General features: G+C 36.4%; 1 protein-coding gene across 6 annotated transcripts in view; it reads right to left on the bottom strand.

The window, feature by feature from the left end:
* Window positions 1-24,929, bottom strand: part of LOC132161197 (PEX5-related protein-like) — a 75,634-nt gene that overhangs the window by 8,126 nt on the left and 42,579 nt on the right. For 3 of the 6 annotated variants that reach the window (XM_059571078.1, XM_059571081.1, XM_059571083.1), the window contains 6 exons: window positions 18,526-18,637; window positions 11,625-11,819; window positions 11,198-11,318; window positions 11,001-11,094; window positions 10,738-10,767; window positions 8,249-8,344 (listed from right to left, as the gene is read on the bottom strand). In XM_059571078.1, the coding sequence (XP_059427061.1) occupies window positions 8,249-8,344; window positions 10,738-10,767; window positions 11,001-11,094; window positions 11,198-11,318; window positions 11,625-11,819; window positions 18,526-18,637 (648 nt within the window). The remainder of the gene's footprint in view (window positions 1-8,248; window positions 8,345-10,737; window positions 10,768-11,000; window positions 11,095-11,197; window positions 11,319-11,624; window positions 11,820-18,525; window positions 18,638-24,929) is intronic. The other 3 variants (XM_059571079.1, XM_059571082.1, XM_059571080.1) reach the window with 2 other exon arrangements.

The raw sequence follows: 24,929 nt of genomic DNA, 5'->3' as shown, positions 1-24,929 counted from the left end.
TACAGATAACATTAGCATTAGAGCTTAAAAATCTAGATCAAATATAAAATGTAGATACAACTATACAATAAGGGAATGTAAAATATAATAAACTTAAAAATAGAGTTAAATAAAGCAGTGCAAGGTACATGGCAGATAGAGTGCAAATTTATTACTTATTTAGTCTGATTAAAGTGACAAAGGGCTGCAAGAGCAGTTATTTTATTTAATTGACTGATGAGGTAGTGGAATGACGTCAGTTCCATGCTGAGGGAGGTAGTGAGCAGACCAATGCTGCACAAAGTGACTGGTGCATGTCATCGTATATTAGTGTGAGGGCTTTGCGAGTGAGACGGGTTCTGTAAATGTGCTGGAGGGAGGGGAGAGAGACTCCAATGATCTTCTCAGCTTCTGTCACTATGCGTTGCAGAGTCTTTCGGCAGGACGCGTTGCAGGCGCCATACCACACAGTGATGCAGCTCGACAGAATGCTCTCGATGGTGCCTCTGTAGAAGGTGTACATGATGGGGGGGGGGGGTGCTCTGGCTCTCCTCAGTTTGCGGAGGAAGTAGAGACGCTGTTGTGATTTCTTGGCCATTGCTGCTGTTTTTTCAGTCCAGTAGAGGTCCTCTGTGATGTGCACACCCAGGAACTTGGTGCTGCTCACTCTCTCTACAGTTAATGGTCAGAGGAACGTGCTGAGTGTGCGCTCTCCTGAAGTCAACAACAATCTCCTTCGTCCTGCCTGAGGTCTTCCAGTCAGAAAGTCCAACAGCCAGTTGCACAGCGAAGTATTGAGCCCCAGCCAGACCAGTTTGTAAATGAGCTGTTGAGGGATGATTGTGTTGAATGCTGAACTGAAGTCTATGAACAGCATTCTGACATATGAGTCCTTTTTGTCCAGATGTGTGAGTGCTGAGTGGACGGCAGTGGCGATGGCATCATCGGTCGACCGGTTGGACCGATATGCAAACTGTAAGGGGTCCAGGGAGGGGGGGGGGCAGACTTGATGTGGTGCATGACTAGCCGTTCAAAGCACTTCATGAGAATGGGAGTAAGTGCAACAGGACGGTAGTCATTAAAGCAGGATGGAGATGGCTTCTTCGGAACTGGAATGATGGTGGTAGTTTTAAAACATGTGGGAACAACAGCCTGACTCAGTGAGATGTTGAAAATGTCTGTGAAGACATCAGTGAGTTCTGCTGCACAGTCTCTCAGTACACGCCCAGGAATATTGTCAGGACCCAGAGCTTTGCGTGCATTGATCCTGCTGAAGGATCTTCTCACGCTGTCTGGGGTCAGCGTCATCACCTGGTCGCCGGGAGGAGGTGGAGTCTTCTGTGGAGAGGTGCTGTTTTGTTTATCAAAGCAAGCAAAGAAGGTGTTTATCTCATTCAGCAGAGAGATGTTGCTGTCACAGGTCGGTGGTGGCGGCTTGTAGTCCGTAATGGTCTGTATCCCCTGCCACAGGTTCCTAGTGTCTCTGCTGTCACTGAATTGATGGGCTATCCTCCTGGAGTGCTGTCTCTTAGCCTCTCTGATGCCGCGGGACAGGGGACAGGACAGGAAACACATTGTACTCCAAATTCATTCATTTACAGAACTTTTATTTAGACAACTAGAATGCTTATATGCAACCAGTCACCAAAACTGTTACTGATTAATTTGCTATAGTTTCAGTTTTGTTGTTGTTTTTGTTCTTTTTTTTCCACAGTGTCCAGAAGAGCACTTTGTAGCGAAAATGTGTTTTCTGCCTCCGCAACATCAAGCTCTGGGTAAATCTTAGTCTTTAGTCGAGTCTCTGCAGGTGTGCCACTCTCATGAATGCCTCAAATCTGTATCAACATGCCTCTGAACTCTCTGTGCTCTGTAATCTGAATAATGAATCACTGTGCATGAATATTGATGGCAAGAGGAGACTTACACAGCCATGCAAGCAATCATTCAGCTCTTAGCCATCTAGGACATTTGCAAATCTCATTTAAGGGTTTGATTAATCAAAAAAAATTACTTGCTCATAGCATTAGTCAGCGAACTGAGTGCACCGAAACACTTTGATTTGATGCAGAAGGACAAAATGCTTGGAAAATTGTTAAAATGTTAAAAAACAATACTATGTCTTTACTTGAAAGCTCAAAACCTCACACATCACTGCCATGTGTTATAAAATCAAAAGTCACCTACCAATCGATATAGGTCATGAGTCCCAGTATCCCTTCATTACGCCTCATATTCACTTATAAAAGCATTGCTGTAAGACAGCTATCTGCTTTTCAAAAGCCTTTGTGGCACGATTCCCTCAGAGATTGTATTTATGATGAGGGTTTTCAAAGAATGTTGTGTGACTGAAAGATGATGAGATGTTATTTTGTTCAATGACACAGCTTTTGTTGAGGAGATAAATGGCCCTCCGTGTTTTATGATGGGCAACAGCTTCACTAAGTGGCCAATTACGGTAATTGGATGACCCACCCCCTCTTTCCCCCCAACAGCTCAGCACAGAGAGAGTCCAACTAGTCAAAGGTCAAAGTTGAACACTCATTATCTCTCATCCACAGAAAGACTGCTTGACTGAACTTTTTAGTAGCCAGAAAATTTGCGTTAAGGACATACTTCACAGCACACATCTTCACTGAACACATCAAAGATATTTTCTTGAATCCAGATTGAATCCAGTTTCTAAATCACAGAGCACTCTTAACTGTAACAACATAACATTTGTTAAAAAAAGAAATTCACTCACCCTCAAGTGATTTCAACTTACTTTGAGCACAAAAGTTGCATTTGAAGAATATCCAAAATGACAACAAAGCACCATAAAAACAAAAAATATTTTTTTTCTTCTTTTTTTTTTTTTACTGAAATAAAGCTGAAATAAATTGGAAGTAGTATTACATGAAGAACTTAGAAAACTGAAACTAAAATAAATATGTTTAAAGGGGTCATATGACGATGCAGAAAAATAAATAAATTATTTTCCACATACTGTGCATCATTGATGCTCTTCTCTGCTCTGCATTTCTGAAACGCATCGATTTTTTACAAAGCTCTAAAAAGTGAGGTGTGCTGTGATTGGCCAGTTATCCAGTGCATTGTGATTGGTTGAATACCTCAAGGGTGTAATGGAAATGTTACGCCCCTTACTATATTTGGAAACACACAGCATCTCCATGACTTGGCAACATACTGCAGCGAGTAAATTAAAGCTTTTTTTAAATATTAAGAAACACTATATTGAGCACAATATTTTCCAAGTCTTTTGAGCTTAATAACTTTGTCTAAGGAACATTCTCAAAATTTAAGTTGTTTTTCATCGAAAATCATTAATAGTTATTCATGTATGTAATAGTGAGGTCTGACTCATGAACTGTTCTTTTGAATCAGATTCTTTCAATTAAATGGTTCTTATCTGGTTCACAAAGCCAGGGGATGGTTGCAAAAACTACTTAGACTAGTCTTAAAAAGTTAGTCATCTAATTTGTTTTCTTCATAGTCATAACATTTTAAACCGATTTACAAAATAGTAGATTGGTCCAATTTGAATAAGAAAAGTAAGACTGATTAACTAACTCTTGGCTAACTGCTAATTAGTCAAACTGGTCCTTAATACACAATCTTAAAGGGGTGATAACCTGATAAACCAAAATTCCCTTGATCTTTCAACATACAAGAGGTCAATGTGCTATAAAAATAATCTGTACGTTTCAGAACTCAAAACTTTCTGGTTAGTCTAAAACAAGCTTACATTAAAGCCAATCTGCCAAAATTTTATGACGTAATAGTGTGGCTAAACACCGCCTCTGCAGAAGAAGAACAATGCCTGCTTCTACATCACTGCCTATTTAGCCCCACCCACTGATTCACGCAAGTAGGTAAATAACAAGAGCAGCAAAACTTTCTTTTTAATGAAGTGCTAGACTGCATAAGTAAGAACATGGTCCTTTGTCCACTTCATTTTACCACGGATTCATTTACAGACAAGACATAATTCAATGCAGGATTACTGGATCCGAAGTGTAAGTAACTGTTATTAATCGTTTGATTTGTACTGAGTATTTATGTGTTTTTAACCCAAATCACAGCACAGTCCATCTATGAAGGATGTAGGCTGTCAAACATACACAACACAAAGTGGGTATTTACTTCCAAGTCTACAATCTGCCACGGCTGATGAGAAGAGTCAAAACAGTAATGAAAATAGCCTTTTACTTCTAAATTATGATGGGTTTTTTATATAAATCTTCATTACATTATAAATGGACCTCAGAGAACAGTGCAATATAATAAAAAGGCAGTTCATGACCCCTTTAACATAGTGGTTATGTTTATGCAGCTGGCCCCAGTTTTTCACCAATCTTGAAAGCATTTTGAAAGCTCCAGTCACAATTCAATGTAACTGCATGGAAAAGAGTGAATTCTCTTTTTGAAGTGAACGATTCCTTTATCAACTTTGGTCACCTATTTTGTGCAAAGCACCTTGTCTGTTTCTAAAAATACCTGCTTTGTTGTAATATAAGTCACAAACACTGAAAAAGATCCATGAAAAATAACAAGTGTTGTGTTATGACAACCCTGAAGGAGCTCAGAAAAAAGCATTCCTGAACACCCCTGACATTATGTGTCATTAAAGACTGGCATCTTTCCTTTAGCGTTTCCTTTTACCTCAACTTCATTGTTCGTCCCTTGAGAGATTGTGGGATACATCTTTATAAGCGTAATAAAGGATGGATGTTGTCAGGAGCTCAGTAGGCCATGTCAGAGGCTTTAACTGGTACACTGACAGCTCCAAAGGGGGTCAGTGCTCGGTCTTCCTCATTTTCCAAAAGACACACATGATCAAGGTCATGCTGTTCCACTGGGGTGAGAAAGTCTTTTTTAATTGGTCTTTGAATGCCCTTTGGTTCACAAGTCTGAGACCTTTATTTCTATTTGGATGGTACACAAAAGCCTACTAGCTAAACTCTATTGGAAAAATATTTCTGAATTAGCATTTTTGTGTTATTTTCCAGTAAAAATTTTAACTTTTACATTTAGAATCAAAACTGCATAAGATATAATTTTTTAGAACATAATATATCTTGAATTAAGTTTATTCTTTTAAAAACATTGGCACATATTTCTTTTTCACGTTTTAGGCATACGTCTAACAGGTAAAGAGTAAATGCTTATCAAATACAATTGTTAGATTGGAGAAGAAAAACTTTACACATTCAAACAGAACACTATATAAGAGATATGGACCAAAGTCTGAAAAAAGAAGAAAGTTGGGTTGCAAATAATTATTTGAACTCAAATCAAAGACTAACTCTTTAACAGAGGAGCAAGTGAATATATAATATATATTCATAATTACTAACTAAAAGAGAGCAAGGGTCAGCTCATAATTAGAAAAATAAAAACCCCTAAGACATACGTGACAAACAATTAATAAGCTTGAGCATGACAGTCATACATAAAAGTCTACAAATTCCAGTGAGGCTTCTATTAAACTTTAGAGCAAAAACTTCTGACAGTTTAGCATATCTGAGTCAATAAATCACATGTAAATCAATGCAGTTCATACTTATGAATTAATATGCATCTTATTTACTTAACTAAATAATTCCTAAAGACAGAAATGATCAAGTTACTGCATTACTGTAATGCTACTTCAGTAGCTGTAACATTTTTCTCCCAAAAGCATGAACTTTCTGTCTGGGAGTTTGGTTTGCTGAGCATATAAAAAAGAATTGACAAGCTGTCAAGTCCTGCTGTTAAAACCAATCCCTGTCATTTTGCATTATCCGAAACATATCCTGACCTACATGTTAGGAGATGGAAAGGAACAGAAGATGGATTTTGAATAAACATATATGTGTTCCTGTAAATCCAAAGCCTATGGTTGATCATTCTGTTCTTATATTGTAAAACAAATGCTATTATTGGTTTGAAGTAAGAAGTCTTAAATGTCCAAAAGGTTCCAGGTATTATACATCATTTCATCATGAAAGATGCTGTTATTTACAGCATGAATCCCTACATTTAACACACCTTTGTTTTATATTTGGCCCTGACCAGCACAGAGTCACCCAAAAGCCTGCATTCACCGCTCGCTGTCCGCCTGTTTCTAAATAGAGCAGCATAATTTCAGATGTATTCTGTTTCCTGCATCCCAACATCCTCCCTTCAGACTGCGGGGCGTAAAATGTATTTTCCATCTATCTTGCATCTTTATTCACTGCTCAGTAAGTAGCCCAGCCCGACGATTCCCCATTTCAATTCATTTTAGGCTCCAAGATATTTCTTCATTCAGGACATCAACAAATGAAAATGATTGGAAACTACTGTAGCCTCACTGTCCCAGAAAGTAGCTTTCTGGATAATTCAAGACTCTGTTCAGCTTATAATCATATTAAATATATGCAGTTACTTATGGGGGGCTGGAGGCAGAAGAGCAGCTCTCAGAGTGCAGGCCAATGTTCCCGTAATGATCGAAACTCAAGGATAGTGCAATCGATCAACCCTCCATTTGTTCCCATTGCAGCCTTGAGAAGAACTACTTACTGTACACAAAGTCCCGCCCCTCTCAGCCCTCTTTCAAACCGAATACTGTCTCAGTCTTATAGTTGTAATGGGCACTGTTTTGCCAGCTACAAATAGGCAGTACAACCAGTGATTCTGTGCACAGCACAAATTCTGCATTGAGTGGTTCTTCGTACTGTAAGTACTGCTCTCACTTTTAGATGTGCCCTTCGTCTTTCTCCTCCATTATTCATCTGTTCTTACAGATCCCCCATGTTTTTGCCCTTAGCACTCTACCTCTGTAACACATGTAATACAATAGCTAGCTTCTTACAAGTGCAACAGCAGACACTCATCAGAACAACATAAACTATTAAGCAGTGAGAACTCTTAACATATTACATTTTAATGAAAGTACATTGTAATGAAAGATTTTACATTTTTATTTGTAGGTTTTGGTTACTATGTTGTGCATTTGACTGAAAAAATAAAATGCATTTTCAAAGACTCTTATCCAAAGCAAAATGCAAAAATTTTTTATATAAATTTAGGTTTTATATATAAAAAAATGTTTTTTTTTTGGTTGAATGAGATTTGTTGTGTCTAAATGTTTTTTCCCCCCTTGAGTGACAGGCCTTAGAGTAATTTCTTCCAATGCATCAGTGGTTGTGATCACTGAAGCACAGGAACTGATGTCAGATAGCAGGGTCTCCAGCTGAATTACCCATATCTAGTTTCTGTAAGTACAATACCGTCTCCTCTGCCACCTGATGCTGCACGACTGGCCTATTTTCTTTTCTCAGTGAGCGATGGAAAGTTATTAATTGGTTCAACTTATTCCATGAGCAACAGTGATGACATTATAATCAATCAATTATTGAGGGAAGCTAATTAGCATCACATTGTACTTGTGACAGCAAGCGGTTTCCAAATCATCCAACGCCACAAAAGTAAGGCCATATTAAAATATGAACTTTAACAAAGGGTGCACCTAGATAAGTTTCTTGCATTTTTTTTAAAAGATAAAATATATTAACCATCTCAGTTTATGGGGATAGTTAATGTAAAATGACAATTCTGTCATCTTTTACTCACCCTCACGTTGTTCCAAAAAAACTATATGAGTTTTTTCTTCTGTGGAGCATTAAAAGAAGATATTTTGAATAATGTTGATAACCAAACCATTTTGGTAACCATCGACTTCCTTTGTATGGATTTATGATGCAGAAGAAAGAAAGTCATACAAGTGAAGGTAAGTAAATGATAACACAATGTATATTTTTGTTCAGCGAAATATACAAGAAAGCCATTTTTATTAACTGGATGATTGTTCTGGCCAATGTGACAGTGCTATATCAGCTCCAGTTCACACAGTTTTTAGTATATTTAAATACATTTCACAGAGTTCCACAGATTCTTTCCAAACTGAACACAGAAAAAATTTAAAATATCTGTAGATTCAATTAGGGTCTGTCAATAAGTTGATAAGAAAATGCAAATGCTATTTGCATCAAATGAAAATCATGGTAGATACTGTTTAAATCAAGTATAAATATCAACAAATAGTGGTAGTGTAAATTAAACCATTCTATTTATTCTAAAGTACAAATGTCTGAGTAATGATGGGTGGCGTTAGTGAGAAGAAAATGACTGTCAACAAAGTTGGATTTATGTACTCTGTGTAAACACAATGCATATTAATGCCCATTAACTATGACCATTAAGTTTTGATGCTTAGAGATATTTTTAAAGGAGACTTTTGGCTTACCTCCACTGCTGCCTTAGCTCTCTCAAACTCTTCCTCCAGAGACTGGTTTCTGGACAGGAGTGTGCTACCCCACCTTTGGTCTTTGCTCAAACGGCCCTGTCAGACACATGCACACAGAGCAGGAGTCAGAGAACGTGCTCAGCCATCTCTCAGTCAATCTTTGACAGGAGAAAAGGCCCTGCCCTTGCCAACCCCTGATTGCAGAGGCAAGAGGAAAATGCCAGCATTAGCAGCACAGGGTCTTCTTGTTTTCTTTCCTTCCCTCTTTTTCTTTCTCACTTTCACTCCCTTTTGAGATCCTGCTGTCCACACCTAATGTTCTCACATTCAAAATGGCTCAGGCCTGTCTTTTCATGCACAGCGCGCTGCCCCTCACACATTTTTCTCAGTATGCAAATCTGAAAATAGCATGGCAGGAGACCTTTACTCAGCATGAATCGTCAAATATGCACCAGTTTCAACACTTTACACCTGAAGACATGCTTCACATGCGGCAAAGCCATTCATTTTGACTACACTGCTGTGTGTGTAAACCACACAGCAACAGAAAACAAGCTTACTGCAAAATAAAACACTACAGTAAGTATTTTCTCAGAGTCATAAAGGCTTCATCTGGATGGGTTTCAAATTTAGAGGGTGTCATATGGGCATAACAAACAATCGGAGGCTTTTGTTTACATTTAATGGCTTGAGACACTATAAACAACCACACTATTTTTGTTAAAGGAATAGACAATCAAAAAATGAAAATTGGCTGAAAATGTACTCACAGCCTAAGAGTGAGTAAATTCTGAGCAAGTTTTCATTCAACTAGGTTATCAAGGGGCTGTCAATCAATTAAATTGGTTAAACTAATTACATGACATGCCAATTCTTTCATTGCATTTAATATTTCAGTATATCTTCTATCTAGCTGTCTTCACAGTGGTTCAATGATGGAAAAAAATCCTTATTACTAAATTAATGTACTGGCCAGGGGGAATTATTAATTGTGCTACTTTTTAATTGCATTAAAAAAAAATATCACACTAAATGCACATGTAAGATTGACAGCCAGAGTTGTTGCGTTTTCAGTGATAATAATGTTATGTTTTTGGTGCTCCTTAAACTTTAAAGTTGCTTGTCATTTTAATGAATAATGTAATCATAGAGTTACCCTTTAAAATTCACCCTCTGTATGTAGCTTTATATCTTGTTCTTAGGTCATTCTAAATGTCAAGTGCTGAGCTATCAATGGAAAACTTCCATTTCCCCAATTCAATTTTCAGCATAACAAAGCCTTCCAGGCAGACTGAATCAAAGGAATAGGATGAAGTATTTGCCACCTGCCTCATTGGATATTAATCAATTACCAAGGTTACCAAGTTAAACGGATTTCATACAGGAGGCTATAATGGAGGCCTCAAAAAGGACAATTGGTCTTGCTTCATTGTGCTGGTGCAGCTCTGTATAATTACATTTAATGTGCCCTGTCAGACCCTGTGTCAGTGCAACAATTACCTTTAACATTACACATTCCATTTCCACTGCCACTCATGGCTGGAAGACAATTTGAGCTCCATGTTTTTAGAACCATGCAGTTCACATATACTGATTGCTCCATCATGACTAGTCTTAACAAATGAATCTGTACTCCATATATAAGCTTTATGTATATAAGGGTCAATGGCATATAAGAGTGTAAAGAAACATTAATCATATCTATATATTTTTTAAATTTCACAGTTAATTTTTTTAAACTGATATTATGAATTATTAATGAATGACTCTAACATTCAATTTTTTTCTCTCCATTTTTTATTAATACTTTAATTTAGCAAGTACGGAGACTGAAGTAATGGCTACTTTGCCATCACAGTAATAATTTCCATTTGAAATATATTAATACAGTTATTTTAAATTGTAATAATATTTAACAATATTACTGTATTTTTGATCAAATAAATGTAACCTGGGTGAGCATATGAGACAAAACATTTAAAAAAAATCTTACTGACACCAAACATTTGATCATTAGTGTATTGATACATTTTTGGGGAGTCACCACATGACTTTTTACAACCTGACTATAAATGTGATGAGCAAATCAAAGGCACTAGAGGAGACACCCACTGGTAGACACCATATAGCTGGTGTAATTTCATTTATGGTTTTCCAATAGCAAACTCTGCTGTTCATATTGACCAGTGGCTGGTCAATAATTAATTTGATAATTATCCAATCATGATAGATAGCAATACAACAGATCTGCATGCTTCACTGAGGGGAGAAGCGTATAACATTTGTACCCTGTAGCACCACTAGAAATTTCAAAACCCTTGCAAACTGTGACCTGCCTTGAGGGCGCCACTTCAGTTCATTACTTGCCATGAAGTATTGACAAAAATGTTTGGTCTTTTTTGCATTGAATTTGGTGGTGATGCTGTTGCCATGGTGCAAATGCATAGACCATTCAGCGCTTGATCCAAAGAGTGCACAGAGAGGCTTACATGTCTTCCACTAATATATTGCCTGTTGAGCTGAAAATAAAGAATTCTAGATGTTAGCACAGAATGTTCCACAATGTACTGAGTGGCTACAAAAACAAACCATTCACAGGTTCAAGTGTATGGACTTACAATAATATGATAAAACTACAACTACAACCTACAAAAGTGGGACACGTGGGAAATAACGTGAAAGCCACTAACACGTGCACAGATGAACATGACTCATAAACATGGTGATAAGTGTTGCTCTGTGTTGCACTTACTTGAGTTACTGGCATGGCTTCTGCCTCTACTTTATTACTGACCTCCAGGGAGTTCCTGGGGGCAGTGTCTAGCTGAGTCTTGCAATCCATAGACCTGGGATTATATCATAAGAAATTGATGTGAAAAAACGTATTCATATCTTTTATATATCCAGAAAGTGTGTGTTTTCATACACATTTTTAGAGCAGCAACTTACCACACAAATTCACCAGAATTTTTTGATGAACGTCTTCTCTCAAGCTTCCACTTTCTGCTACTATTTCGCTCCGGGTGTGGGTTGAGTTCTTCCCATTTGTCCAAAGAAGATGGAACTGCTACTGTAAACAAAATGAGGCCATGCTGTATGACATAGATATATTATCATACTGCAACCCAAGTAAAACACAAGGAACACCATAGTTTGAAGAATTTGTAGTATGCACATATTGGAAAGGGCAACTACATAACGATATGCAAATGTTTTTTTTTTTTACTGAAAAATAGCTTTTCGTTACAGAACTTGTTCGGTTCATGTAATGAAAAACACAATTTAATTTGTGTAACCATCTAATTTCCCTTGACTGATTTCCAGGAGTGCTTCTCGGTATAATAGCCTTTAGCTTTAGCTGTCTGACCCTTAATACCTGAGTCCAGTGAAATCTTTTCAGGTGTACGGGAACAGGGTGTACTCTGTTCAACATCCACTTGTATCAGCTCTGTTTCATCGGGCTTCTTCCTATATGATGTGCCCTTAGTAGAAAGAGGGCTCTTCCTGTCTTTGCTGTGTCTTCTCTCACCAGGCTCACTCAGATCCAGCAGGTCCAGAGAGGAGGAGAGTACTGGACATAGCAAAAAGAAAATAAACAAATCTACTTTTATTTGTCTTTATTCTCCAGAAGTGTGAGGTACATCCCCTGGCCAATGCCATGTTTTGAGTATAAGTTACCTTAGTAAACTACTAGAGCAAAAGTGAAAAAAAAAAAGTTATGATGGTCTCAAATTGATTGAAGGTTGGCAGCTTATTTCACCACAGAGGAACTGAGAGAGTTAAGGTTCTGGAAAACAAAATTAGCCTATGCCTCATTGTCAAGGAACTTCCATGTGCCATTTGCTCACTGACTGTAAAATAAACGCTTAAAGGGATAATTCACCCAGAAATGAAAATTCTGTCATTAATTACTCACCCTTGTGTTGTTCCTGACTAGGGATGTTCATTTCGGTTATTTTTCCTGACTGACAACCGATGCTCGCTAACTGATTATTAACCGTTAACTGAAAAGAGAATTTTTAATTATAATTTGATTAAATTAGAAAGGATAAGTGTCTGTAGCCTGTTAAAAATACAAATATTTGTTTTGCGGGATTATTTTTACATTATTTTTAAAGTAGCAGGCAACAGAACATGAGGATTAATATGGTCATATCATGTCACATCACAAACCTGCAGTGCTTCTGTGAGCGGAGAATAACATAATTTATACATTTTGTTGGAACGTTGGAACATGAGTGAAGTACATAATACAGGTGCTTCTCAATAAATTAGATTGTTGTGGAAAAGTTAATTTATTTTAGTAATTCAACTCAAATATTCGTGTAAAACTCGTGTATTAAATAAATTCAATGCACACAGACTGAAGTAGTTTAAGTCTTTGGTTCTTTTAATTGTGATGATTTTGATTCACATTTAACAAAAACCCTCAACAAATTAGAATATGGTGACATGCCAATCGGCTAATCAACCCAGAACACCTGCAAAGGTTTCATGAGCCTTAAAAAAATGGTCTCTTAGTTTGGTCCACTAGGCTACACAATCATGGGGAAGACTGCTGATCTGACAGTTGTCCAGAAGACAATCATTGACACCCTTCACAGGGAGGGTAAGCCACAAACATTCATTGCCAAAGAAGCTGGCTGTTGTTCTGAGTGCTGTATCCAAGTATGTTAACAGAAAGTTGAGTGGAAGGATAAAGTGTGGAATAAAAAGATGCACAACCAACCAAGAGAACAGCAGCATTATATGAGGATTGTCAAGCAAAAGTGATTCAAGAATTTGAGTGAACTTCACAAGGAATGGACTGAGGCTGGGGTCAAGGCATAAAGAACCACCACACACAGACATGTCAAGGAATTTGCTGAACCACAGTCAGTGTCAGAGGCGTCTTACCTGGGCTAAGGAGAAGAAGAACTGGACAGTTGCCCAGTGGTCCAAAGTCCTCTTTTCAGATGAGAGCAAGTTTTGTATTTCATTTGGAAACCAAGGTCATTGAGTCTGGAGGAAGGGTGGAGAAGTTCATAGCCCAAGTTTCTTGAAATCCAGTGTTAAATTTCCACAGTCTGCAAAGATTTGGTGTGCAATGTCATTTGCTGGTGTTGGTCCATTGTGTTTTTTGAAAACCAAAGTCACTGCACCCGTTTACCAAGAAATTCTGGAGAAATTCATGCTTCCTTCTGCTGACCAGCTTTTTGAAGATGCTGATTTCATTTTCCAGCAGGATCTGGCACCTGCCCACACTGCCAAAAGCACCAAAAGTTGGTTAAATGACCGTGGTGTTGGTGTGCTTGACTGGCCAGCAAACTCACCAGACCTGAACCCCATAGAGAATATATTGGGTAATGTCAAGAGGAAAATGAGAAACAAGAGACCAAAAAATGCAGAAGAGTTGAAGGCCACTGTCAAAAAAACCTGGGCTTCAATACCACCTCAGCAGTGCCACAAACTGATCACCTCCATGCCACGCTGAATTGAGGAATAATTAAAGCAAAAGGAGCCCCTACCAAGTATTGAGTACATGCACAGTAAATGAACATACTATCCAGAAGACCAAAATTCACAAAAAAAAAAAAATCACTTTTTTGGTCTTATGAAGTATTCTAATTTGTTGAGAGTGAATTGGTGGGTTTTTTGTTAAATTTAAGCCAAAATCATCACAATTAAAAGAACTAAAGACTTAAACTACTTCAGTCTGTGTGCATTTAATTTTTTTTAAAACACGAGTTTCACAATTTGAGTTGATTTACTGAAATAAATAAACTTTTCCACAACATTCTAATTCATTGAGATGCACCTGTATTTTAGCTTTCAAATACATTGCAAATACAGAAACATTTGATTTTGTGTCGAATGAGAGACCCTAAGTTGGTTTCAATGTCACTTTAGACTAAATGAATTCATTTTGGCTTGTCGTTTATAGCTTCTTATATTTTGAATTCTTGTTCTTTTATAAATAGGCTACAGTTAAATTGAAACGATTTGTTGTGGGTGAGGAGAACTAAAATAGCCTAGCTAGGGTTATAGTGTTTATTATAATGTTTGTAAAAATTTCATGTTGGCATTAGGCCTATTTGAAATACTAAAATGCCATTTATACACAACTTGTTTTTTTCTCTCTAAAAAACGCTATTTTTAAAATATGCTTAGCGTATTTGAACCATGCGGCAAATAAATGACTTTTTTAACCATTTAACTAATTGTATTAATCTGTCAAAATTTTACACTCGGTTATCATTTAACCGGTTAAACTGATAAGATGATCGTTCATATTTGGAACACAAATTTAGATATTTTTTATGAAATCCGAGAGCTCTCTTGCCCTGCATAGACAATAACACAACTACAATGTTCAAGGCCCAGAAAGGTAGTAAGGGCATCATTTAAAATAGTCCATGTGACATCAGTGACTCAGCCTTCAGGGTTAGTTCACCCAAAAATGAAAAAGATTTACTCACTCTCAAGCCATCTTAAATGTATGACTTTCTTCTTTCAGAAGAATCCAATCAGAGTAATATAAAAAAATGTTTTATAATGGCAGTGGGTGGGTGTTTTCGTTGAACAGTTGAAGACTGACACAGAAGAGAAGAAATTATTGCTTTCGCTTTCGTGATTTAGTAAAACTGCATTTACAGTACACCAGAAATTAACGGTACCAGAGTTTGCATGAATCATACCCCAGACCACTCCTTTTCGACTTGTGTATGGATCACAGGTGCACACCCGAGTTCAGAAAACAATGTTCACATTATCCAAAGAAACTGAACTCTGATATCAAACAAACCTGGGTGTGCACCAGCAGTGCTAGTGTGAAAGCATCAACATCCTTTCATCCCCCATATCCATCTCCAACAGATTAAAAGAGCATTAACATTTGAGAGCTACTGTCATGAGCTGAGGTGAGCTAGCAAGTTTTTGCTCAGTTTCGAATTAACACATCAGCTAACACACACTAAGACCAGTGTTTAAAGGAAAGAAAAATTTCAGAATAACACTTCCTGGCTTAGTTATTGCTCTGGGCACTTATCTACCTGCTTGGTTACAGTAATAAAAGACATATATATATGATAAAAGATATATATATACGCACAGTTCATCAAGAACACTGTCTACAGAACACTTTGTTCTGCTGCAGAGGATGAAGGTTTGAGAAGAATGTGTTCATTCAATATTCAGAGGGAATATAGTCAACTTTCTGATTAGGTGAGATTAAAGCATAAAACTTTAGATGGTTGAACCCCCCCATATGTGAATTTTAAGAACAGACGCTCCCGACTTATTCTACAGCTTCTAACCCCTTCCTGTTGCCCTTCTGGCTTGCAGAAAAGAGGTCTTCATAACCAGGTGGTAGAAAAAATATCCATGCAGGTCAGTACTGCAGAATCCAACATTGAGGATGCTTGTTCCAAGCCTTGAGGGCTTGACAGCACACCTTCTGAAAATGGCACAAACAACACAGCTGAAAACCAGGTTACCAACACATGCTTTTGTCTCTTCCGACCACACAAGGACCAGCCTGGACACCAAAACTTTTGAAATCTTCTAAAGCCCTTTACTTTGTGCAGTAACCTCAGACATCAATATGATCAAGAAGATTCACAATCATTGCATTCACATGTACAATAAAAACACTGATAACTGGGTCAATGACAAGTATGTCTTCGATAAAGAAAAGGAAGAAAAAATGTTCAAGGAAGTTCTCAGAAATGCACTCATGCATTCATGTTGGTTTTGAAAAAATATGTATATTTAATAACAAATAATACAATATGTTTCTTTCACCTTGAAGATGTGTTTATTTTTGAATAAAACTGAATGTAATGTTGCTGACTCAACTATCAAAAAATTCATTAAAAATATATATATAAAAATATATATATATAAAAAAATCAAAAGCTCATAAAAAAACCTGACGAACAGACAGAAACTAGGTTAACATGACATTTAGAAATCATACACTTTTTCTCTAGTTTTGATGTCAAAATGATACAGCAGATAATCATTTGTGCATAGAATAAGCTGTCAAACCTTTGGTAAATGTGATATATGAGTAAAAATATATTTATTTAGGTGTTTAGGTGTCAGTCTTACACAATGTTAGCTTATCATTATTATTGTTATTTAATTAATTAAATGACTTTACAGTTTGTACTTTGCAGATGTAATTAAAGTTTTGTGGTTTAACATACATCTTGTTTGGAATCTCATAAACTGTCTTAAAGAAAGAAGTATGGGAGTCCTGACACCTTGATAATATGATAGTCTGAAGATTCTGAAACCAAAGCAAGTCATGATTTTTTTATTACTAAAATGAAAAATGAATCCAAAGCTCACTCGGGAGAATCTGCCAGAGAATAATAATTGAATTCAGATGTGTTCCTTCTAAAGATTACAGCAGTTCACATTAAAGACCAGAATATAAATTTCTATAATCAGGTCCATTCCTTTTACAGACAGAAACTGCTTTAAAAAGCCTGGTGTTTCTCTAATCATTTAAATTCTTCTTACATTTTTAGCAAAAGAATTTAGTTTAATTAAGCATAAAAAGTATACAATCATATTAATAAACATTATGCAAAAAAATATTTAGAGCGATGCCAACAAGAAACTATGACTTCAATGCAGTGTTTACATGGCACTTGACTCTGGCTTCACATTTCATGTCAGGCATACTCCACTACACATAAATCAATAACTGACACTTTCACCATTTGGTTGATGGACTGAAAAACTTTCATAATGTGAAGTATTTTGTGACATTTTTGATTGCAGAAAGTTCTGCCTGGTAATTTCTAAACCTCAATTCACATAACGTTCAAAGGCACAGTAATTAACAGACTGCTGCAATTACAAGCAATCCAAAGATCCTCCAAACATAATCTGTTGGTAAATAGAATATGCTGTTTTCCACAATCAGAAAGTAAACAAGAAACTCTATAGGGAGTAGGAATGGTTGTCTTAATTGCTTTGTGGTGTAGGCAAGTGAGGGTGCGAGTGAAATAAATACAGTTTTAGTTGCTCAGTGTGGATTTCACGAAACACAGCTGTTATGCAGTAAGAGGCCACTTACTTCCTCATTTGGTAATGTGTCTGTCTGCTCTGCTAATCAGTGTTGAAGACGTATATAATACAGATGACATCTGTGAGGAATTAAGTAGGTAGAAACTTAAGAATGAGCAATATTTGGTGTTAGCAGCCAACATTGATATTTACTGTAATATAGACTCAAAAATTTGACAGATTTCTCTTTGCTGCTGAATTTTGATTGGTTTGTTAAGGCAACAGTTTGCATGCCTTTTGTTTCATTAATTTACTTAATTATGTTAAGTAAATGTCTTGACTGAACTGAAAATGATCTATTTAGATTAATAAACAGTCATTTTTAAAGTGATTTAACCCTATAGCCATCTTGGTAATGCCATCAGCCAGTTATTTCCAGTCATGCAAGTACATCTATTTGAATTCGACCAACACTGTTATCATAAATTGTGCTATTTTATTTCAAATCTTGCACAACATTATTTTTAGACCGGGCCATTTCTAGTTTCCATTAAGTGTTACAGTTCTCCTATTCGCTTTTGAACAAGCATTCATGTTGAAAAATGACTGGACAACAAATTATAATTTATTTTCATTGTAGACCTACACTCAAAGGTTTGGGTTGGTAAGAGTTCTAAAATGTTTTTGAAAGTCTCTAATGCCAACCCAGACATTTATTTGATCAAAAATACAGTAAATGTAATATTGTAAAATATTATTACAAAGAAAACAACTGTTTTTATTTGAAGATATTTTTGAATTTATATTATTTGTGTGATGTCAAAGCTGAATTTTTGCAGCTGTTACTCCAGTATTCACACGATCCTTCACAAATCATTGTAAAATTGTAGTTCAATGCTCAATAAAAATATTACTAACAACGTTAAAAATGGTGGTGCAGTTTAATATTTTTCTGGGAAAACCATGGCACATTTATTTCAGCATTCTTTAATTATCAGAAAGAACAGAACAGCACTAAAAAATACAGTATTTATTGAGTGTTTTTTTTCTTTCTTTACTATAACTTCTGATAATTTCAATTAATACTTGCTGAATAAAAGCACCTATTTAAATAAAATAAACCAAACTTTTGAATGGTAGTATAAAAATACAAATTAAATTCATCTACTATTCTTGTTTGTGTCAGAATTATAGTGTAATAGTACAGTGTAGTAGAGCATAATACAGTGCAGAAGCAGAATTGTTGGGAAGTATGGGAAGGTCAGTATCTGCAGTACCTGCTGTGTTGGAGGTTACTGGGCGGACAGCTCCATCACACTTGGTCTCGCAGAGGAAATCATCGATGGAAGGGCTCAGCAAGGGACGGCTCTCTTGTTGCTCACTCACCAGCTGAAAAAATCAAGCGTAAGAGTGTGATGAAATCTAAATTAATGTACTTGGCCTCCTTTTCTTTTATTGTTTTAGTTGCAGCTGACCTCCATTGAACCATGACATCTCTGCATGTGACTGGTAACACTAACACCACCCTCTCAGCTGCTGCCTATTTACAGGACTGAGACGACAATTCTCACCTTGCCCCCCTCTTGCAAATGTCCCTAGCCTGAGGATGTTTCTCCCTCCATTTCTCACTTAAACAGCCCAGTAAAATCACAAATACTATGTGTCTGCTTGTTTTTCCATTTCAGAGAACATAGTTGTGTATGAAAGTAATTATGACAAGTCTTTATAAAGCCCCTCATCGGTGTACTATGTGTATTATGTGACAGAATGTGTGAATGTTCTCTTGAGAGACTGGCATAGAGGTGGCCCTATGTCTAACAGAATGGAAAAAAACACATCCATCATCATCTGGTTGCTCTCATAGTGTTCATTCAGCCATGCCACAGTCTCATCGGAGGAGAGCACTTTTGTGGGCAGTGCATGGCTACAGCAAAACTGCATTTTCAGCCATAGCATAATGTCTCTTTTGAAAATATAATCCTTTGGTGAAGAAATTAAAGGGGTGCTTAATGCTAAATCTATCTTCTCTAAGGTGTCCGTAAAGTGACTTGTTCGGTTCACTTAGTTTCGTCGTGGCCACGACATAATAACTCGTGGGAACGTGATAATATGTCGTGGCCACGAGATATTAATTTGTGAGAGCGTCATATTATGTCGTGGCCACGAGATCATTTTGTCAAGGTAAGGACATCCTTATGTCGTGGCCTCGAGATGCTATGTTGAGAGAACAACATCCATTTCTCGTGGCCACGACTTCTTATGTTGAGGAAATGAAATGTTTTTCTCGTGGCCACGAGTTTAATGCGTAAACAAACCTTCGTGACCATAGCAACCCAGGATTATCAGAGATAGAATCATTAATATTTTATTTTGAATTTTCACTCAATAGTTACTTTTCACTGTGGATAAATTCATTAATTTCTTACTACATATCACACATACTAAAATAAAGACTAGTCCATACAAGGGTGGCATTAGAATCCTTTAGACTGAGTTCTAGTCAAGTTTTCCTTTCCTTTTGTAAAATGTTATTGTCTAAAGAGGGGACCATGTAGTGACCTGAGAAACAGGATAATCAGTTAATTGGATTTGATAATCTCAATAGTTTCATTTAAAACATGAAAATAGATCACACCAGCTGAGGCAAACATTTTTAACTGTATATATCTTCAACTCCTTGAACTCCTTCTCCCTTCTCCCTCTCTTTTCTGATTTTCTTATGCGACTGAAAGCAGCTAGCAACCAAGCTAACGCTTGCTAACTTAGAATTGATGTTTATTAGATTTTTAAATAACTGCATTTTTTTCAGGATTTTTTAATGAATAGAAATGTAAATATAACAAACCAAAAAAAAACAGCATTCATTTCAACATCATAAATGTTTATATAATCACTGTTCTTTAAATGCATCCTTGCTGAATAAAATAATGAATTTTACTGACCCAAACTTTTAACAGTATTAAATATGTAGCTTGCAGTTGAGAATTAGGTTGTAGATATAAAATTGAACTGATAAAAGTGTCTATAACCCAAAGTTGTATTGACTCTACACAAATTTACTCAAGAAAATATAAATTTAAACATATGCTGCTCTGAAAGTCACCTGAATTTAATACTTTGAAGCTGCTTTTCCATATAAATTCCCAGTAAGGATGAAAGGCTAGAACACCCCTAGTTTGCATGTCGCTGACATTTGTTTCCTCCAAATAGTGCAAAGATATGGAATTACATTTGGTTCAATAATAATGAACGTAACTTTATAAAACTGAATGTAACTTTTTCAGAAACTATCAAACATATGCCTTTACAAAAGAAGAAAAACACAATGAAAATGAAAAAAATGAACTCAGTCGCACAAATTTAACAGGCTCTTCAAATATGCTTCATTCTTTGTTAATGTTTTTCAAAGATTCGATTTTGCTAATCGTGGATTCTGAATGAATTGCCACAGATTTCGCTTTTGCTTCGCAATTTTTCGTTTGGTGTTTTGACACAAACCTCTCATGGGGGCAGGCTTAACAGTTGTCTACTCTGATTGGATAGTGAGCTTTTGATGGACATGTGCTCTCTGACCAGGAAGTACAGACACCACTCAGTGATGCGCATATTGGAAAGCTCTCGCGCTGATTTGTATTACTAAATATGTAAATAATATTTGACCTTCGATCATCTCAGTCTGTAAAGATGAGCTCTTGTCCTTGAAGGCAGCTTGAAGTAAACTTGTGTTACTGAATGACAATAATTACCCGCAACAAACTGTTGCACATTGTAACATGAAAAACTTGTATCGATGTTATTGGTTACTTCAGTAACACAAGCTTACTTCAAGCTGCCTTGAAGGACAAGAGCTAATTTTTACAGACTGAGACGATCGAATGTTAAATATTATTGACATATTTAGTAACACAAGGCACGACGTGTTGCATACAAATCACCTTGAGAGCTTTTTTTCTTTTCCTTTTTTTATTAATGCAGAGAACAAAAACATACAAAAGTATAAACATACATCACATAATATTAGCCGCAAAAAACAATAAAGAATAAAATAGAACTAAAGAAAAGAGGGCCAAAATCTAAACAAAATTACACAAGATCAAAGGCAGAGCAAATTCTAACAGTCCTTATAGCTTTCTTATTAGTAGATACTGAGATTACATTCAAATAGTTTTCCATTTCTTTTAGGAAAACAGAGAAGACAGGTTTATAGTTGAAGAATTTGCATTTGTGAATGTGAAATTTGTTTAGGAAAAAAATTAAATTAATAACAAAACTGATATTTTCGTTTGTGGGGTCAGAGTCATAATACCCAAATATAATGTTTTTCATATGTACTGAGAAGCCTGGCAAACACACCAATGTCATTCAAAGGTTTCTGAGTGTAGTGACATGACCAAAATAAGTGTACAGTTTCTTCAGAATTCATGGTAGAACCTGTGTATGAGCTTAAAATTAATTTATTTTATTTTGTCTGTGAAAAATAATTTTTGCGGTAGAGACCAGATTTAATCACCACGAGAGCTTTCCAATATGTGCGCCACTGAGTGGCGTCTGTACTTCCCGGTCAGAGAGCACATGTCCATCAAAAGCTCACTATCCAATCAGAGTAGATCACTGTTAACCCCGCCCCACGAGAGGTTTGTGTCAAAACATCAAACGAAAAACTGCAAAGCAAAAGCAAAATCTGTGGCAATGCATTCAGAATCCACGATTAGCAAAATCGAATCTTTGAAAAACATTAACAAAGAATGAAGAATATTTAAAGAGCTTGTTAAATTTGTGCGACTGAGTTGTTTTTTTGTTGTTTTTTTTCATTGTGTTTTTCATCTTTTGTAATGGCATATGTTTGATAGTTTCTGAAAAAGTTACGTTCGGTTTTATAAAGTTACATTCATTATTATTGAACCAAATGTAATTCCATACAAAGATTATTACAGGGCTGTGTCATCAGAACACTGCTGGTTGTAAAACAGCACACATGTAATTTCATGTCACATTCAGAAATCCTCTATATGGGCTTAACAACAACAGACACTTCAAGCAACGCTGCTTAAACTAATGGACTGTTGCATGTTTATAATTTAAAGCAAATTGATTAAAAAACTCTGACATTATCAAGACTAGCTTAATTGAGGGCTGCTGCATTTCCCCTCGAATGTCTTTTTAATTTGTCCGGGGCTTAAATAAGACCACAGAGACAAACGTCCAGCAGGAATTAATTTAGAAAAAAAAAAATAATGATAATGAAAAATTGGATTATACTTCTCTAAGCAAAAACTAGCTGTGCTTGACTATTTTGGTGTATATATTCTCAAACTGTACCAAAGTTTGTGATCTCCTCGTACAGTAGCTTGACAGAAGCTTTGAAATAAATACTGAATATTCATGAATAACACAAGCAGTGTATGTTGGCCAGAGCGCTTGGGAGAACATTCCTGTTGTGAGAGTCCGTGCCAGAACGCTGACCCAGCAGTCTTAATTGGGTTGCACAGACATCTCTGGATCTGCTGGTGTCAGGGAGGAGATTTATTCCTTTGCTGGCTGGAATGTCTGATCTTACCCAAACTGAACTCTTGCTGTTACAAAGCCTTGAACATTTTTGATGGAAGTCACGAAATTATGGTACTTTGTCTTCAAACTGTTGTCTTTCGTGAAATCCATACGGGCAAGATGTGGGCCGGATCTGGGCCGAAACTGCTTGCTGTCTGGGAGCATCTTTTATCCAGATGTTTTATTATATGGGTGAGCTAGATTTGGGGCTTACTTTTAATATGCCCCTCTAAGTCTTGTTATAAAAGTATACCTTCCTCCCTTGTGAATGCCAGGAGAACAAGGGCCATAATGAGAGGAGGAGACTTATTTTGGAAATATTTTGGGCTTTATTGTTTAATTAGGTTCCCCTGTATCCAGTTTAAAACTGTTTTTCACTTTAGGCACAAATGGGTTGCTGACATTAATAGTTAACAAAACTATTTTTTGTAATTAGAGCAGATAACTGCAGTCACGTTGCAGAACAGTTTAACTTTTTTTATTAACTCTGATTATTTAAATGGAAGGCAGGTTGACAGAGGGTTTACCTGGCTGCTCTGTCTGAGGGAAAATTTGGTTTGTCTTTAGCTAATGGTGCATTTAGTAGTTTGGTGCTAATTGAAAACTTTTACACTTTAGGAATTAAATTGTTCCTGAATAGCATACACTCACATGAGATAAAGACTCATTCATATTTTATATAAAAATAGTTTCAATTATTAAAAAAATAGGTTGACCCATGACGTTTCAACTAAGCATCAGAGAGAATTCCTCCACTCATTGGCTGCTGCTTCGGAAGATATGCTAGAAACATAGTGTAGTTTGTTAATTTGAAAAGCGAAAATTCTAATTTATAGTTTCATACTATGTGGGGGGTATATGATGCCAAGAGCTTGATTGACAGGCAATCTGACCAATCAGAATGTGAATATTAAATGCTGCTGTTGCTTTCTGCCATCTTGCCCGACAGCTACAGCCTGTCTCCACTTTTTCAATATAACTAAATATATGAAAAAATAGTTCACTGCACTCATCTTCATACATCAATCAACACATCATATTATAGTCAGGGATCCCTGACTAGAATATAACTTAATGTAAAAATGTGCAGAGGGTTAAGCTGTTCTGTTGCTGGCTGCCACAGTAATGGTAATAAGCATAGGAATTTCTTTAAAGTACTTGTTTTGCGTACCAGAAAATCTGTAATGTCTGGCGCTGTATGTATGGCTTGCCAAGCTTAAGTTAAAATACTGAGTGTGAAATAATAAAATAATATGTTAAAACGTGCTATTATCATTTTGTGGACAAAATTCTGTGAACTGTGCACAGATTGTGAGCTGTATATTCACATGTGCACTCATCTGTTTACCATGCAGCTAACCTCACGTTCATGTCATCTTCCCAGTCATTAAACTATAACAGGTCCTTTACTGCAAAAAGACTGTCACTGCGACACTCTAAAGTGATGAAACTATGGTGCCATGTGCTTTTTTTTATACCATTTTCATAGGTTTCACATTATATTGTTGGTTCAGAAAATATGTAAATGCCCAGTAGCAGCAGCTGTATCCCTTCTAGCCTTAACCACAAATCAGACAGGAGAGTTGATTAACTTCGGAGAGCTTACACTTAAAAAATGGTGTGTTCTGTGGTTGAAATAAAATATTTTCTGGTGTTTATTCATGTTCATTTTGTGTTTTAAGTAAATATGATAAGATGATCAGTTCACGTGTTTGAACTGAGGCAATACAGTGATCTGTTATGACACAGAGCCACAAAATGATATTTATAGTTTGAATTTCTTTAAAAATGACTGTTTAAAAGCTGAGAGTCCTGAGACCTTGTTTCATACCAGAAGTAACCTGCTCTGTCTTGTCTGTCTGTGCGTTTTCAGTTTTCTCTTTGCTCTGCGATGTATTTTTCACTGCGTGAGTATATGATGTGTAGTGTGAGAGTGGCATTTTCTGTCGGTCATGGCAACAGTAACTAAGGAGGGCGGGGCTTTGCGAATGGTCAATTAAGCAATGATATGGAGTGCTATAATTCTTAAGTTAAAAAGTATATTTTACACACAGTAACGTAAGTCTATTTCAAGTTGCTTGGTCTGTTTTTGCACCACCACTAAAAGTAATTCCAAACAAAATATAATTGCAGA

The sequence above is a fragment of the Carassius carassius genome, chromosome 17 (genome assembly GCF_963082965.1).
Source record: "Carassius carassius chromosome 17, fCarCar2.1, whole genome shotgun sequence".
Taxonomy (NCBI): Eukaryota; Metazoa; Chordata; class Actinopteri; order Cypriniformes; family Cyprinidae; genus Carassius; species Carassius carassius.
The sequence above is the reverse complement of the archived record's forward strand: the minus strand, read 5'-3'. Positions and strand labels throughout refer to the sequence as shown.